General features: G+C 37.9%; 1 protein-coding gene across 4 annotated transcripts in view; it reads right to left on the reverse strand.

The window, feature by feature from the left end:
- Positions 1-764: 764 nt before the first annotated feature.
- ZFP14 (ZFP14 zinc finger protein) overlaps positions 765-19,396 on the reverse strand; it is a 36,726-nt gene continuing 18,094 nt past the window's right edge. For all 4 annotated transcript variants that reach the window (XM_023762372.1, XM_014464228.2, XM_014464227.2 and 1 more), the window contains one exon: positions 765-4,908. In XM_023762372.1, the coding sequence (XP_023618140.1) occupies positions 3,542-4,908 (1,367 nt within the window). In that variant the 3' untranslated portion in view covers positions 765-3,541. The remainder of the gene's footprint in view (positions 4,909-19,396) is intronic.

The following is a 19,396-nucleotide window of genomic DNA, read 5'->3' on the forward strand; positions in this document are numbered from 1 at the left end:
TGTACACCTGAAACTAATATAATATTGAATGTCAACTGTAATTGAAAAAAACTTTAAAAAACATTCAATTAAGTCTACTATATTGTCTAGTCTCTTAATTTCTATTTTTTAAAGGTACTTTATTTCTCTGGTGTTGGTTTTATTTTCTTCTGTTTCTGATGTCTTGACATAAATGCTTTTTTCATTCCTTAATCACATTTATGGATGTGACAGATCCAGATTTGACTGCTGTGGATAAGTGAAAAAGATCAAGACTGTGTCCAGTTTCCTTAACTTATTAAAGGATATTCATTTCTTCCTGAATAGAACTTTTGTGATATCTGACAAGTTTACATATACAGGAATCTCATTAACAATAATTTCTAAGTAGTCTATAATTTGTTTTGATATTAAATATTTTTATTAAAACCTTTAAAAACAAACAGTAGAAATATTATTATGAACCCCCATATACAAACCACTCCACTTAATTAATTATCGACATTTTGTCAACCTACTTTCCAGTTCTCTTTCATTCTTTTTCTATTGTTGGAGTATTTTAATGTAAATCTGGATATCTTATTCTATATAATAAAGAGGTAATATGCTAATTGACCATCATGTCCTCACAAAGGTGGCGGCACCCACAGCCACAATATGGTGGTGCCCAGTCCCCTCAACCCCGTGGGGGGGGGGTAGCAAGGGAGTGGTGGGGGGGTACTAGGGGGGACCGTCAGGCGCACAGTGTGGCCGGGCCCACCCCCAGGCGGGTCCAGCCACTCCGCACACCTGCTGCCAGAGTCCCCCAATCCCCTCAGCCCCGCCAGCAGTGAATTTTCATGCAAACATTACCTTTTTAGAAAATCCTTACCCAAGGTTATGATTATTTCTTTTAGATCATCCGTTCTTGGGGAGCAGGCCTAAGCCAGCAGGTGGGCATCCCCCAAGGGTCCCAGACTGTGAGAGGGTGCAGGCTGGGCTGAGGGATCCCCCCGTGTGCATGAATTTTTATGCACCGGGCCTCTAGTAATTTCATAAACATATAAACATGTATCTCTACACACAGGAGCACTCACATTTCTTAATAACCACATTGACATGATCATCCTTAACAAAATTATTTCTAAATATCATCTAATTAACTTGGCGCATGTCCACATTTTCCCCAGTCTCCAAAATCTTTTCACATTTTGTTCAAAGTAGGTCCAAGTAATGCCCATACACTAAATTTAGTTGATATGTCTCTTGTCTTTTAATCTAACAGTTGCCCTTCCTTTCTTTTTCATGCCACTCATTAGTTGAAGAAAGCAGGTTGTTTGTAGAATTTTACACATTCTGAATCTGTTTGGCTGCTTGGTTGTGTTGCCATTTATTTTATTCATCTATTCCACAAATTCTTGGTTTAAAATAATTTGACTTAAAGGTTTAATTCCTTCAGTTCATGATGTTGGAAATAAGGTTTTATAAGTAGTGGTGCATACTTCCTATTGCATTCTTTCAGGAGGTGAATAGTCTGATAGTCCCACTTTTATAGAGGCTAAAATTGATGAACAGATTCAAGGTGGTCAGCTTTACAAATCCATTCTAGCATTCTCACTTATAAAATCTTTCACTTAATAGTTGTGATATTTACCAATTATCTTCTGGATCCATTATTCCATTAGGAAACTAGAGAGTGGTGATTTTTCTAATCTTATGAATCTCTCTGTATTTACTAGATTTAAAAATCAATTTGAGTTTTTGATGGCTGTGAAACTTCGTTCAAAAGGGAAAAACAAAATAAATTATTTAACCCTTGCCAATTTTTAGGATGAGTCAGTGCCTAGGCACCATCCATAGCTGACGAATTGTATAGCCATAACCAAGTAAACTAACTGCTAGGGGGTTCATTTCAAAAGACCCAACTCCCACTGGTTGAAGATGGGACAATTTGAGCACCAAAAGTTATACTGACTGTAAAAAAATGTTTTCTTTTATACAAGTGTTTTATGCACACAAACACACATGCATGAATATGCACATACAATATTAAATTTACAAATGATTTATTTCCTTTTTGACATCTTTTTGATAGTTTCTAATTAATTTTGAATGGTGCTTAGACAATAGAGATAATAAATCTTTACTTTCAGAAATTTATTATGGGGAAATAATTTCATGCTTCTCTTTGATTCTTCAATAGTTGTACTCTTTTTTTAAAATATATTTTATTGATGTTTTACAGAGAGGAAGGGAGAGGGATAGAGAGTCAGAAACATCGATGAGAGAGAAACATCAATCAGCTTCCTTCTGCATGCCCCCTACTGGAGATGTGCCCGCAACCTGGAATCGAACCTTGGACCCTTTGGTCCGCAGGCCGACGCTCAATCCACTGAGCCAAACCGGTCAGGGCAATAGTTGTACTCTTAACAACGTCATATTCATGAAAATCTTAGGGTTTTCTTTTCAGCATGAAATTTCCGATGCAGCTTAAATGATGAACTTTTCACATTCAATATAACATCCTAGGTTTTATCCAGAATAAATTAAATAAGTGCTGGACAGTAATAGGAAGCATTTCTCAATTTTTTACTTCTATAGGAAATTCCTTTCATATGAATTCACTAATACTAATGATAACAATTACAGATAATATGTACAGAAAACATGCTTTGTGGCTGCTATTTTTCCAAGTATTAATTATTTAATCCTTACAATTCTATTACAGTGTACACAGGCTGACTCTAAACTGGTCTCAGTGGACCCTACCTCCTGGTCTTCACACTCTTATGGAATCCTCTTCCCTTGAGTGTAGGCGACCTAGAAATTTGCTTCTAGCCAGTAGAAGACATAAAGTGATGAAATATTCCTTCAGTGATTAGACTACACAAGATTATAAATTTTATGATTCTAGCAGACTATTTGTTGATGGAGCAGCCATGTTAAAGAGGCCTATGTGGCAAGGAACTGAGGTCAGCCTTTTGCCAACAGTCAGAAACTTAGGACCTCAGTGCAGTAGCCCTCAAGAAAATAAATTCAGCCAACAACCATATGAGGTTGGAAGTGGATCCCTTTCCCAGTTGAGCCTTCAGATCAGACCCAGCCTTAGCTAAAATCTTGATTTTAGCCTCATGAGAAATTCTGAAGCAGAAGACCCAACTAAGTTACACCCAGACTCCCAATCCATAGAAATTGTGAAATAATATATATGTATTATTTTAAGCTATTAATTAAGTTGTGGTAATTTATTATACAGCAATAAATAATATACATATCATCACCATTTTACACGTGAACAAAATGAGTCACAGAAGTTTAAGTACCTTGTCCAGTAACAAAGTGGTAATAAAGTGGTGAAATGGAGACAATGATAAAGAAAGCTAAAGCTTTTCTTATATTAATTGTATTATTCTCTGACATACATTTGCCAGAGGCAATGTTTGAATGGTGAAGGAAGGCTTTTAAAGCAAAATTTTTCCTGTCATATAAAATTTCTTATGCTTTGATGTGAGCATGAAAACAATTCTCAAAATGAATTTTGTGATATTCTGTAACATAATGTACACATCAAGGCTTTCTTGTACTAAATTTCATTATGAATTTTCTGATGTTGAGTAAGGTGTGAATGCTGTCTAAAGGCCTTCTTACATTCCTTACATTTGTAGGGTTTCTCACCTGTATGAATTCTCTGATGTTGAGTAAGAAATGAATAAAGTCTAAAAGCCTTACCACACTCCTTACATTCATAAGGTTTCTCACCAGTATGAATACTCTGATGTTGAGTAAGTTGTGAGAGCAGTCTAAAGGGTTTTCTACATTCCTTACATTCATAGGGTTTCTCACCAGTATGAATACTCTGATGTTGAGTAAGTTGAGAAAGCAGTCTAAAGGCCTTCCCACATTCTTCACATTCATAAGGTCTCTCACCAATATGAATGCTCTGGTGTGAAATAAGTTGTGAGTAACTACTAAAGGTCTTCCAACATTCCATACATTCATAGGGCTTCTCATGAGTATGAATTCTCTGGTGGCGAACAAGTTGTTGTCTTAATCTAAAAGTCTTCCCACATTCCTTACATTCATAGGGTTTCTCACCAGTATGAATACTCTGATGGACAGTAAGTTGTTGGCATATTCTAAAAGTCTTTCCACATTCCTTACATTCATAGGGCTTCTCACCAAAATGAATTTTCTGATGTACTCGAAGGTCTGGACTACACACGAAGGCTTTCCCACATTGCTTACATTCATAGAGCTTCTCAGCAATATGAAGTCTCTGATGTCGAGTAAGGTGTGTACACTGCCTAAAGGTCTTCCCACACGCCTTACATTCATAGGGTTTCTCACCAGTGTGAATTCTCTGATGTCGAGCAAGTTGCTGATGTACTCTAAAGGCCTTTCCACATTCTTTACATTCATAGGGCTTTTCACCAGTATGGAGTCTCTGATGTTGAGTAAGTTCTTGGAGCACTGTAAAGGCCTTCCCACATTCCTTACATTGATAGGGTTTCTCACCAGTATGAAGTTTGTGATGTCGAATAAGGTGTGCACGTTGTCTAAAAGCCTGCCCACATTCCTTACATTTATAAGGTTTCTCACCAGTATGAATTCTCAGGTGTTGACTAAGTGTTGAGCGACGAATAAAGGTCTTCCTACATTCCTTACATTCATATAACTTTTCCCTATTATGAACTCTCTGATATTCAGCGAGAAAATTATGCTTTTTGTATGTGGTCATTTTTTCAGAAGTAATTTCCACTTGCCCCAAACATCCTTCTTGTGGTTCCATTTGCCCCTCAATCTTACTTTTGCATTCCCAATCATTTCTAAAAATGGAGTCCTGAAGGCAATAGCTTTTAATTTTTTCCATTACTTCCAATTGGAATGAATATATTTCACAAATATCCTTTTCTGAAGATAAAGTATTAGTCCTGTATCTGGAGTCCAAATCTGAAAGAAAAGAAGAAAGCAAACACATGCTATTTTCTGTTCCAGCAGGAAGAAAACTTTTACAGAGAAATAAAGGGGACCTAAAATAATGCATATTACAAGTGAATGAATTAGACATCTCTAGAACATAGGCATTTGTGCTACAATACTACACATGTACCTAAAAAAACTAACTCCTGCAAAATTACACACCAAAGCTAGGGTTTATGAAGAAAGTAGGGCTGGAGAAGAACACTCAAGTCTATGTAACTGTATTAGCAGAGCACTAACTACTAGTAATATAATAGGGACCTCAAGGTCCCAAAAAGCAACTCAGTATGGCTGAAGGCCATTTCGTGGGTATTAAAATGCATAAAAATTGCCCCACTGGCATGGCTCAGTGGTTGAGCATTGACCTATGAACCAGGAGGTCATAGTTCGATTCCCAGTCAGGGTACATGCCTGGGTTGTGGGCTCAATCCCCAGTAGGGGGCGTGCAGGAAGCAGCTGATTAATGATTCTCTCTCACCATTGATGTTTCTATCTCCCTCTCCCTTCCCCTCTGAAATCAATAAAAAAATTTAAAATGCATAAAAATAAAGTGGAAATGCTGGATTTCAGGTGCTGAAATGTTGCACATGAAATGAAGCCCCAGGCCAGTGAGGCTAACATTAAGGTGGGAATCAGGTGAAGTGCAAGGTGTCTAGCTAGAAGCTATGCAAGTTGATTGTATATGTCTATGAGGAGGGATCCCTGAATGTAAGCATTTATTATTAATTTTCTTAATATAGGGGTGGAAGGGCTCATAACAACACATCAAAATGAAGTTTTTTGCCTTTCCTTCTGAATGTTATAAATATACTAATATTCTGGCTCCATTCAACTAAGAATATTGCCTGTAAACCAACTAACTTCAACACTATATTGATATCATTCCCTATTTCATAGCACTATTAAGCTAATTTGTATTATGGAGTATTAATTATATTATGAAACAGACTGTATTCTCAAACATTAAAAAGGGGGCAAAGAAAAAAGAATAAGGGAAGTCCAGGAAAGGAAGTGAACCTAATGATTGGAGAAAGAAGTTAAATCAGCGAAGACCTGGTTTAAGGGTGGATAAGAATCACCTGATTTGTTAAAACTATACAGGGATTATTTATTTATTCATTCATTTATTTATTTATTTTCTGATTCAGGCACTTTAAAGATAATAGTTTACTTATTACTTCAGATAAAATGATAGTATACATATGGGGAATCCCTTAAAATTCAACCATCTACTACTTTTGCATTGAATGTTAACCAAAAAAATCTCTAGACACCTGAAAGCCCCACTTCTAGTAATATATCTTAAGAAACTTGAAACACCAGTCAGAAAGAATATATGCACCCCTGTGCTCATAGCAGCACAATTTACAATAGCTAAGATCTGGAAACTGCCCAAGTGCCCATCAGCAGATGAGTGGATAAAAAAACAGTGGTACATTTACACAATGGAATACTATGCAGCAATAAAAAAGAAAGAACCATTTGCAATAGCATGGATGGACTTGGAGAGTATTATGCTAAGTGAAATAAGTCAGTCAGAGAAAGATAAGTATCACATGATCTAACTCATATGTGGAATCTAATGAACCAAATAAATTGATGAACAAAAATAGACCCAGCCCTATCTGATTGGGCTCAATGGATAGAGCGTTGGCCTACAGGGACCCGGGCTTGATTCCGATCAAGGCAACATGCCTGGGTGTGTGCTCAATCCCCAGTGTGGAGCATGCAGGAAGCAGCTGATCAATGATTCTCTCTCATCATTGATGTTTCTATCTCTCTCTCCTTCTCTCTTCCTCTCTGGAATCAATAAAAATATATTTTAAAAAATAGACCCAGAGACATAGAAGCATGAACAACAGACTGTTGGAAGCTCAGAGGGAAGGCAGGGGAGGATGGGTGGGAAGAGATCAATCAATGAACTTGTATCCCGTGGACACACACAATGGGGTGATGAGGGCTGCCTTCTGCATGCCCCCTGTTATGGATCAAGCCTGCAACCTGGGCATGTGCCCCTACTGGGAATTGAACCGTGACCTCCTGGTTCATAGGTTGATGCTTAACCACTGAGCAACACTGGCAGGGTTAAACACCATATTATAAGTACATTTGAATAGTTGGCTTTTTAAGTATGTGTTTTAAAAGTTTAGGGAGATATTTTTCTTTGGGGTTTCCCAGTCACAAATATATACAGCTACCATTGATAAGTCTTAGTAGCTGATACCCCTAAATCTAGGTCAGCTTTCATGACTGCCAAATCCCTATTTATTAGGGTAACACCAGTTGCCTCCATACTACAGAAGGTCTGGAGGACATCTCAGCAGGACAACCAAAGAGATTAAGATACAACTCCACCTATGCTGCAGCATTTTGGGGCACCTCCCCAAACTCCCTCCAGGAAGTGCTGTCCCTGCTTTGGGTTAAGCAACTTTCATAGGAAACATTAAGTGGTTCCTCTCTGAGAAATCCCAAATGCATGAGGGTGGCCATAATAAGTTGGCTTATTAAATCAATACTCTAGGATTCTGTATCTCAGTGGAAAAGTCTACTCAAGAAGAAGAAAAGTATCATTTATTTTCCTCTAGAATTAGAATATGAGTCTTTTATTAGAATAATATGTCAGTCTAATGATTAGCTTCTTTAATGCCCCTCAGAAATGCCATCTTGCTGTAAATTCCAACAGATGCATATTATACAAAAAGAGAGGCAGAACAAAAATAATGCAATCCAAATAAAAAATACAAATGGATTTATTTTCCCTAGAATTAAAAATGTTGATTGGAAAATCCATATGGAAAAATAAACAACCAAGAATAAGAACTTCAACAAGTAAAATAGTATTATGTTAATGTAAAAAACACAATAAAAATATTTAAAAATTTCAGTAAACATACTGTTGTTGTTTTTTAACATACTGTTGATAACTATATTGGTATTGTTATTCTGAAGTGTGTGAGGATGTGTATTTGAATAAAGTAAAGTTATATGTACATTTCACTAGGACCTATAAGTCTTTCTTGAGGAATGCAATAAGGAATAAACTAAAGAAGAGCAAGAGAGATGTGGAAAGAAAGAAAAAGAAAATTAAGTTATAAGGATTGGTATGAGCGTTGAATCTTTGAACTCTATCACTAATATTAACATGCTGTGTTGTTAATGTGAGAATTAGAGTTATGAAACATAATTTACATGTTATTTGCCCTAAAATATAGAAATACTATAACAAAAGATGGGAAAAGAGATTTCTATTTCTGGCTATAATGGAGAAGCTGGTATTATGACTAACCCACCGAAAACAACTAAAAATGTTAATGAAAATAAAAACTGTCTGATGATACTAATGAACAACTAAAGCAGCAAAAACTAGAGAGCCAAGGTCCTAGATTGAAAGCAACATGTTGATTTAAGCCAATATTCTACATAGAATTTTCTCCAAGGCATTTACTGACTCAAGCTGAATATCTACCATGGTCAAGAAAGTAAGCACAAAATAACTTCTAAAAGGCTAAGAATCTAAGTATTGATTCTGGCAGTCTCAAAGTGCTGCAGAAATAGAAATTGGAGTTCAAATGCCCCTACAGAGGAAGAGTCTTGATAATCAGCCAAGATTTCCCCCAGAAGGGCTATACTCAGGATTACAAACAAACAGTAAACAGGTTGTTCTGGAATAGATGGAGGTGATCAGCCCATACTCTATAGGTCTGCCAGAAGCAAATTAAATAATCTCTAAAGGTAACAAATTATTCAGAAACAGCATCATTTAGAGCAGCGGTTCTCAACCTCTGGGTCGCAACCCCTTTGGCGGTCGAACGACCCTTTCACAGGGGTCGCCTAAGACCATCCTGCATATCAGATATTTATATTACGATTCATAACAGTAGCAACATTACAGTTGTGAAGTAGCAACGAAAATAATTTTATGGTTGGGTCACAACATGAGGAACTGTATTTAAAGGGCCAGAAGGTTGATAACCACTGATTTAGAGCTTCTAAAATTTTTCAAACATAATGTCCAGAATTCACCTATAATGGATGTCTTCCAATGGTTTTTAGAAAGAAAGAGAGAAACATCGATGTGTGAGAGAAAAACATCAATCGGTTGCCTCCCATATACTCCCTGACCAGGGATCAAACCTGCAACTTGGGTATGTGCCCTAAACAGGAATTGAACCCACCACCTTTCAGTGTACAGGACAATACTCCAACTAACTGAGCCACACCCTCCAGGGCAAGCCTAAAATATATTTTTAATTCCTAAAAATTTCAAGCAGAATACACTATAATATAAAACTGGGCACAGCAGAGTAAATCTGTGAAAATCAAATAAAAAAGAAAAATCTAGAGAGAAGAAAATCGTGGACAAATAGACAGACGTGTCTTGCACCTTGTCCCAGGGCCAGACTGGAAAAGCAACTAAATCGGAAAACATCTACCCAGAATAACAAATCAGACACAGCTGAGGAGACAATTTACAATAAGGAAGGGCAGAGGACACCTGGAGAACAGTAGGAACTGGGATCTAGGCTGGAGAGGGACACCAGAGACCTAGCCGAGAGGGTGAGGCGGAAGCAGCATTGCGCCAAGGCTGCATCCCTTGGAGACAGTCTTTGTGAAAAGTAAAAGCCACAAGGCTGTTTGTGGCTGGGAAATCTAGACCTAAGACCATAGCCATGAAAGGTTATGCTCCAAAAGGAGGACTGAGCTGCACTGTGTGTGTGTGTGTGTGGTGGTGGTGGTGGGGGGGGGGGGACTGCAGTTTTGTGGTTGTTTGCTTTTGTTTTGTCTTTACTTTTATTTGCTAAACCAAGAACACAGGACTTTTCAATTGCAAGCACTCACCCAAGACTGAGATGCAGGGAGAGGCACAGACTTGAGGTGCCTGAGGAAAGGCTGGGGAGGGAAGCAGGGCAGGGAGATGTGCCCAGGACTCTGGCATTGGGATATTTGTAACTTTCCAAACCTATGCGGCCATTTCTCTCCTGAAGAGCTAGCCCCTCCCAGTAGCCTCAAGACAGGTAATATAGCCTGCCACACTCTGACAGCATTTTGAGCTATACAAGGGAAACAAGAATGCTGAATAGCCCCATAGAGTACTCAGTAACTGGGTGGGAAGAGGAGCCGGTCCGCCCCACTATTCTAGGAACCAAACTGACAAAGTCTCCAGGTTGCCAGCCAACCCCATTGGTCTCCATTCAAGGATCTCTGACCAACCAAGGCCAGTGTAATATTTTGGGCCACTTGCAGAGGAGTAGATCTGGGTTAGGGAAAAAAAATCCATCTGATTCCTGGAAAGCAAAAGCACCACTCCCACCTAAAGCCCTGTCAGAAACAGATGCTTGAGTAATTAAGATTGACAGCCAGAAGATTAGTCCTGCCTGCCTGCAGCCAAGGCCTGTGGAGACAGACATAAGGAGAGGACTAGTGGATGGCCTGGAGTTTCAACACAGTGCTAAAAGCCAAAGACAGAACCTGTCAGTAGTCAGGACCTAATTACCTTACAGGAAGCCCAGAATTGGCAGACAGAACAGAAGAGTGGAGTCCTAAATCAGCCCCCATTGGGGCATTAAAACATGGCTGAAGCAAACGACAATTCACTTTTTTATGTTTTTATTTTATTTTTTTTAGTATTATTTCATTTTTTATTGTTATTTTATTTTAATATTTTCCACCTTTTCCTTCCTCACTTATCCCTTTTTCATCCTGTTTTTCTTCTCCTTTCCCCACTTTAGTTTTTTCTTTCCTTTCTTTTTACCTTTTAAAAAAATATATATTTTATTGATTTTTTTACAGAGAGGAAGGGAGAGGGATAGAGAGTTAGAAACATCGATGAGAGAGAAACATCAATCAGCTGCCTCTTACACACCCCCTACTGGGGTGTACATTAGTGTTCTGTTCCTTTTGTGTCCTGTCTAGTTGTCTTGTATCTTGTGCTATTGGGTCAGTACCTCCACAACAGCTGGCATGACATGGTAGAGAGTGAGCCACATAACCAGATACCCTGAGAGGAGACTCCATCCACAAACAGAACAATAATATTCAAGACCCAACTACATTAAGAGAACCCAAATATCTCAAATTGGGGGCATCCATGGAATACCCAGCCCAGAAGACCTGTGAGACTGCACCACTACATCTACTACATAAGACAAATTCAAAAAATCTGGGTGGCATAACAGTTTGATCTAATACATAGAAACAATCACAGAGGAACAGCAAAAATGAGGAGACAAAAAGACAACCCCCATATGAAAGAAAAGGAGGAATCACCAAAAAAGGAAATAAATGAAATGGAGGCAGGCAATTTGTCAGAGAAAGAATTCACAGTAATGGCTATAAGGATTCTCAAACAGCTGGATGAGAAATTTACCAAATGTGTAAGAATCAAGATGAAATGAAGAATGACATAGCTTCAATAAGAAATACCATGGAATGTTTCAACAGTAGACCAGAAGAAGCTGAGGACTGAATCAGCAAGTTAGAAGGCAAAGAAGAAAAACACACAAGCAAAACAGAAACTGGAAAAAGAATTTTAAAAGCAGCAGGAGAGTATAAGAAAGCTTTGGGACAACATGGCATGAAACAACATCCACATAATAGGGGGGGCATAAAGAGAGGAAGCTGAGCAAGGAATAGAAAACCTATTTAAAGAAATAATGATGGAAAACTTCCCCGACATTAGGAAGAAAAGTCACACAAGTCCAAGAAGCACACAGATTCCCAAACAAGATGAATCCAAAAAGACCAACACCAAGACACATCATAATTAAATTGGCAAACGTCAACAACATAGTAAGAATCTTAAAGGCTGCCAGAGAGTAACAAAAAGTTACCTGCAAGGAATCTCCCATTAGACAATCAACTGATTCCTCAAAAGAAATACATCAGGCCAGAAAAGAATGGAATGAAGTATACAAAGTGAAGCAAAGCAAGGGACTGAATACAATAATACTCTATCCAGTAAGGCTATCATTCAAAATTGAAGTGGAAATCAGGAGCTTTGCAGACAAAAAAAAACACACACACACACAAAAAAACACAAAAAAACAAAAAAAAACTAAGAGACTTTATTACCACCAAGCCAGCAATGCAAGAAATGCTAAAGGGACTGCTGTAAAAGGAAGCAATAGAAAGGGAAAAAAGAACACATGCATAAAGAATGAAAATGGCAACAAACAAGTACCTATCAATAATAACCTTAAAAGTAAATGCATTAAATGCTCCAACCAAAAGACATAGGATAGCTGAATGGATAAGAAAATATGACCCATGTATTTGCAGTCTACCTAGTCCCACCTCAAAATACAGACTGAAAGTGAAAGGATAGAAAAAAATTTTCAGATAAATGGAAATGAAAAAAAAGCTGGGGTAGCGATACTTATATCTGACAAAATAGACCTCAAAGCGAAGGCCATAACAAGAGATAAGGAAAACCACTTCATAATACTAAAGGGATCAATTTAACAAGAAGATTTTACTCTGGTAAACATATATGCACCCAATACAAAAGCACCCAAATACCTGAGAAACTTCTGGAAGATATCAAGGGAGAGATCAACAGCAATGCAATCATACTAGGGGACTTTAATACTCAATTGACACCACTGGATAAATCCTCTAGACAAAAAATTTGCAAAAAAACAGCAATTCTAAATGACTCATTAGATCAGATGGGTTTAATTGACATCTTCAGAACATTTTGCCCCAAAGCTACGGAATATTTTCTTTTCTCAAGTGCACATTGGATATTTTCAAAGATAGACCACATATTAGGACACAGGCTAAGTCTCTACAATTTCAAGATGATTGAAGTCACATCAATCATCTTCTCAGATCACAATTTCTAATTCACAAAATTAGAAATCAACTACAATAAAAAACAATCAAATACATGGAGGCTAAATAGCATGCTATTAAACAATGATTGGATTACCAAAGAGATTAAAGAAGAAATAAAAAACATCCTGGAAACAAATGACAATGAAAATACAATAATCAAAAATCCAGGACTGCTTTCACTCCTGAGAAGGAAGTTCATAGCACTACAGCCTACCTAAAAAACAAGAAAAATTGGTAATAAGTTACCTAAGATTACAACTTAAAGAATAGAAATACAACAACAAGAAAAGCCCAGAACAAGTAGAAGAAAGGAAATAATGAAGACCAGAGCAGAAATAAATGACATAGAGACAAAAAGTAAAAAATAAAAAGAACAATACAAAAGATAAATAAAACCAAGTTCTTCAAAAGGATAAACATGATTGATGAACCTCTAGCCAGACTCACTAGGAAACAAAGAGAGAGGACCCAAATAAACAAAATCAGAAACAAAAGAGGTGAAGTAACAACTGACCTCACAGAAATACAAAGGATTGTAAAAAAAAAAAAAAGCACTACAAACGACTTTATTCCAACAAATGGAACAACCTGGAAAAAATGCACATATTCCTAAAAAAATAAAAACTTACTAAACTCAATCACGAAGAATCAGAATACCTGAATAGGCTGATAACTATTGATAAAATTGAAGCAATAAAAAAAAAAAAACTCCTAGCAAACAAAAACCCTGGTCCAGACAGCTTGAAAGGATAGTTTTACCAAATATTCAAAGAAGAACTAACACCTCTACTTCTCAGACTATTCCAAAATATTCAAGAGGAAGGAAGAACACTTCCAGACTCTTTCTATGACACCAGCATTACCTTAATTCTAAAACAAGATAAAGACACGACAAAGAAAGAGAACTACAGGCCAATATCCCTGATAAACATAGATGCTAAAATCATTTAAAAAATTCTGCCAAATCGGATCCAGCAATACATTAAAAAGATCATACATCATGACCAAGTGGGATTTATTGCAGGGATGCAAGGCTGGTACAATATTCTCAAATCAATAAATGTGATATAGCACATAAGCAGATTGCAAGACAAAAATCACACGATCATATCAATTGATGGAGAAAAAAGCATTCAACAAACTCCAAAACCCTTTTTTGATAAAAACTCTCAGCAAAGTGGGAATAGAGGGAACATGCCTCAATATAATAAAGGCCATATATGACAAACCTACAGCCAACATCATACTCAATGGGCAAAAACTAAAACCATTTCCCCTCAGAATAGGAACAAGACCACTCTTGTACAACATAATTCTGCAAGTCCTGTCCATAATGATCAGAAAAGAAGAATAAATAAAAGGCATCGAAACTGGAAAGGAGGAAATAAAACTCTCACTATTTGCAGATGACATGATACTATATATAGAAACCCTGAAGACTCTACCAAAAAACTACTAGATTTAATAAATGAATTTGAAAACATAGCAGAATACTAAATTAACACCCAAAACTCCATGGCATTTTTATACACCAATAGTGAACTCTTAGAAAGAGAAACTTAAAAAAACAATCCCATTTACCATTGCAACAAAAATTTAAGATACTTAGTAATAAACTTAACCAAGAAGGTGAAAGACCTGTACTTGGAAAACTACAGGACATTGAAAAAAGAGATGGAGGAAGATATAAAGAAGTGAAAGAGCATACCATGTTCATGGGTTGGTAGAATCAACATCAGTAAAATGTCCATACTACCCAAAGCAATCTATAGATTCAATGCATTCCCTATTAAAATAGCAATGGTATATTTCACACATCTAGATCTAAAAATTTATATGGAACCAAAAAAGACCCCAAATAGCTGCAGCAATTTTGAGAAAGGAGAATAAAATTGGAGGATTCACAATACCAGCTATCCAAGTTATACTACAAAGCCACTGTACTCAAACCAGCTTGGTACTGGCACAAGAACAGACATGTAGATCAATGGAACAGAACAGAGACCCCAGAAACTGACCCAAGCCAAGACCCCAGAAACTGACCCAAGCCACTAAGTTCAATTAATATTTGGCAAAGGAGGCAAGAGCACACATTTGAGCAGAGACAGTCTCTTCAATAAGTAGTGTTGGGAAAATTCACAGGTACATGCAAAAAATTGAAAATAGACCACCAACTTATACCATAAACAAAAATAAACTCAAAATGGATAAAAGTCTTAAATGTAAGATGTGAAACCATAAAAATCCTAGAAGAAACCATAGCCACCAAAATCTCAGACATCTCTCATAGTAATATGTTTACTGATACATCTCCTCAGACAATGCAAACCAAGGAGAAAATAAACAGATGGGACTACATCAAAATAAAAAGCTTCTGCACAGCATAAGAAACCATCAGCAAAATAATAAGAGAGCCCACTACATGGGAGGACATATATGCCAATGATACATCTGATAAGGGGTTAATCTCCAAAATATATAGGGAACTCATACAACTTAACAAAAGAAAGGCAAACAATTCAATTAAAAATTGGGCAAAGGACCTAAATAGATACTTCTCCACAATGGACATACAGAAAGCCAAGAGACATATGAAAAAATGCTCAAAGTCACTAATCATTGGAGGAGAACCAAGATGGCAGCATAGGTAAACACCTGTACTTGCTGCCTCCCTGAACCATATCAAAATTACAACTAAAATACATAACAACTATCATCCACAACCGTGGGGAACCTGGCTGAGAGGAAGAACTACAACTAGAAAAATAAAGAAGAAAGAGCATTGAGACTGGTAGGAGGTACGGAGGCGTGGAGGTGCGGAGGTGTGGAAGGGGCTGGCACCTGGGTGTGCTGCTTTTTAATCAGGAGAGAGATACAAGCTCCCACGTGCTCTGAGCTCCAGTGCCAGGCGAGACTTTGGGGGACCCAGACATGTACGGGGAGAAACCGGACTGTCTGGCATCAGGGCAGGAATGCAGGGGCAGCTTTCTTCCAGATGGAGGTGCATGCAGCAGCGGTCAGACCTCTCCAGTGCAGGACTGGCTGGCAGCCATTGCTGTTTGCTCTGCCCTGGAGACTCCCTGAGACCCCACCCCACCCAATTTACAACCTTACCCAAGCTGTGTGCAGCAGCCTTTGCATATGAATGACCTGTCCTTTCTCAGCCTAAAACCTGTCAAACTGAAGCTGGTTCAGGGAGCCCAACACTATCTAAAAAAGGCAAAGGCCAGCACTGCAGCAGCCTGCCTTGCTTCACAGCTGGCCCTCAACTGGGCACTTCCAAACCCCATACAAAGAGGAGGAATCTGAAGATCTCTCTGTAGCTCCTGCTGGGTGGCCCCAGGCAGTGGCTGACTTTGCACCTCCTTGGAGATCCAAGAGCCAGTGTACCCAGTGGTCAGTGTGAGACCATACCAGATTACAACTCTTCACATCCATAAGTGAAACACTAAAGGGGCAGACTCAGTGAGCACCAAAGCCCCACTGAAGCAAGTCCTGTCCCATAAGGGTATCTCCTGCACAGCAGCTCTTCCACTGTAGACACAGTTGGTCCTCACAGCCAATTGATCTGGAGGTAAACAAACACAGGGAAGCAGCCAAAATACGGAGACAAAGAAATGTTGTCACAAATGAAAGCAATGGAAGAAAGCAAACTACTGGATATAGAGTTCAAAACAAGTTATAAGGTTACTCAAGAATCTTCTAGAAACCTCCGAGAAACTTAGTGAGAACTTCAAGGAACTTAGTGAGACCTTCAAGGATCTTAGTGAGAATGCCAAAAAAATGGAAAAGGACCAGTCAGAAATTAAGCATACACTGACTGAAATAAAGAATAATACACAGAGATTCAACAGTAGAGTAGATGATCCCAAGAATCAAGTCAAAGATTTGAAATACAAGGAAGCAGAAAACACCCAACTGGAAGAGCAAAAAGAAAAAAGAATCCAAAAATATGAAGATAGTGTAAGGAGCCTCTGGGACAACTTCAAGCATACCAACATCCGAATTATGGGGGTGCCAGAAAAAGAGAGAGAGCAAGATATTGAAAACCTATTTGAAGAAATAATGACAGAAAACTTCCCCTACCTGGTGAAAGAAATAGACTTACAAGCCCAGGAAGCACAGAGAACCCCAAACAAAAGGAATCCAAAGAGAACCACACCAAGACACATCATAATTAAAATTCCAAGGGCAAAAGACAAAGAGAGAATCTTAAAAGCAGCAAGAGAAAAACAGTTAGTCACCTACAAGTAAGTACCCATAAGCTTGTCAGCTGATTTCTCAACAGAAATTATGCAGGCCAGAAGGGAGTGGCAAGAAATATTCAAACTAATGAACAGCAAGAACCTACAACCAAGATTACTCTACCCAGCAAAGCTATCATTCAGAATTGAAGGTCAGATAAAGAGCTTCACAGATAAGAAAAAGCTAAAGGAGTTCATCACCACCAAACCAGTATTATATGAAATGCTGAAGGGTATTCTTTAAGAAGAGGAAGAAGAAGAAAAAGGTAAAGGTAAAAAATTATGAATAACAGAGTGACAACAAATACATATCTATCAACAAGTGAATCTAAAAATCAAATGAATAAAAAATCTGATGAACAGAGTAAACTGGTGAATGTAATAGAATCAGGGGCATGGAAATGGAGTGGACTGACAATTCTTGGGGGGAAAGAGATATGGGGGGTGCGGGAAGAGATGGGACAAAGATCTTATATGCATGTATGCAGTACCTATGGACGCAGACAGTGGGGTGGTGAGGGCCTGGGGTGGGGTGGGAACCGGGTGGAGGGGAGCTATGGGGGTAAAAAAAAAGGGACATCTGTAATAATCTGAACAATAAAGATTAAAAAAATAAAAAGTCACTAATCATCAGAGAGATGCAAATCAAAACGACAATGAGATATCATCTCACACCTGTCAGAATGGCTATCATCAATAAATCAACCAACGACATGTGTTGGCTAGGTTGTGGAGAAAAGGGAACCTTAATACACTGCTGGTGGGAATGAAGGTTGGTGCAGCCATTGTGGAAACAATATGGAGATTCCTCAAAAAATTAAAAATGAAATCCCATTTGACCCAGTCATCCCACTTCTAGGAATGTATCCTAAGAAATCAGAAACGTCTATCAAAAAGAATATATGCACTCCTATGCTCATAGCAGTGCAATTTACAATAGCTAAGATTTAGAAACAGCCTAAGTGCCCATCAGCAGATGAGTGGATAAAAAAAACTATGTTACATTTACACAATGGAATGCACGGCAATAAAAAAGAAAGAACTCTTACCATTTGCCACAGTATGTATGAACCTGGAGAATTTTATGCTGAGTGAAATAAGCTAGTCAGAGAAAAGTAAGTATCTCATGATTTCACTCATATGTGGAATCTAATTAACTAAATAAACTGATGATCAAAAATAGACCCAGAGACATAGAAGCATGAAGATTGTTGAACCTCAGAGGGAAGGCAGGGGAGGGTAGGTGAAAAGAGATCAAACAATGAACTTGTATTCATATATGCATAATGCATGGACACAGACAATGGGGTGGTGAGGCCTGGGGTTGGGGTGGACAGGAGTGCCCTGGTAGAGGTTAATGGGGGATAAAGGAGAACCTATGTAATACTTTTAATAATAAAGATTTCTTAAAAATGTAAGGAACATGACTCCTGGGACCTATCACTTTTGTTCACAATTGTTCCACTGGTGCCTATAGTACAATGCCTGGTTCAGACTGGGCACTCAAGTATTTTCTGAATAAATCAATGACTATTTTTAGGCAATGAAAGACATAAATCAAATAATCAAGTAGAAGCTATAAAGAAATTTGATTTCATATAGATAGATATTGGTATGGACTGAATTGTGTTCTCTACCCAAATTCATACATTGAAACCCTAACCCCAATTGTGACTATAGTTCAAGATAGTGCTTTTATAATACAGTTAAGGTTAAATAAAGTCATAAGAATAAAGTCCTAATCAGATAGGATTGGTGGCTTCATAAGAGGAAGAGATTAATTTTTTAATGTTAAACCAAGCTTGTGTTCCTAGAAAAAACCCTACTTGGTCATCATTTTTGTATCTGCTGAATTTGATTTGCTTTTTTTGTGTATAATATCTTTGTCAGGTCATAGTATAAGAGTTATATGGTCTCGCCCTGGCTGGTTTGGCTCAGTGGATAGAGCGTCGGCCTGTGGACTGAAGGGTCCCGGGTTAGATTCCCGTCAAGGGCATGTACCTTGGTTGCGGGCACATCCCCAGTAGGAGGTGTGCAGGAGGCAGCTGATCGATATTTCTCTCTCATCGAGGGGTCTAACTCTCTATCCCTTTCCCTTCCTCTCTGTGAAAAATCAATAAAATATATATATTAAAAAAAAGAGTTATATGGTCTCATAAAATGAGTTGGAAGTTGTTCTCTCCTTTTCTACAGAGAGGAGGTAATTCTGCTTTAATTTCTTAAATATTCATAGAATTAACCAGTGAAATCATCTGGGCCTGACATTTTTCTTTGTGGAAATATTTCTGATAATTCAATTACTTTAATAGAAATAAGATTATTCATATTTCTTTTATCTTCTGCAATTCTGGTAGGTATATTTTTCAAGGAATTTTTCA

Source organism: Myotis lucifugus, unplaced genomic scaffold, assembly GCF_000147115.1.
Source record: "Myotis lucifugus unplaced genomic scaffold, Myoluc2.0 scaffold_244, whole genome shotgun sequence".
Taxonomy (NCBI): domain Eukaryota; kingdom Metazoa; phylum Chordata; class Mammalia; order Chiroptera; family Vespertilionidae; genus Myotis; species Myotis lucifugus.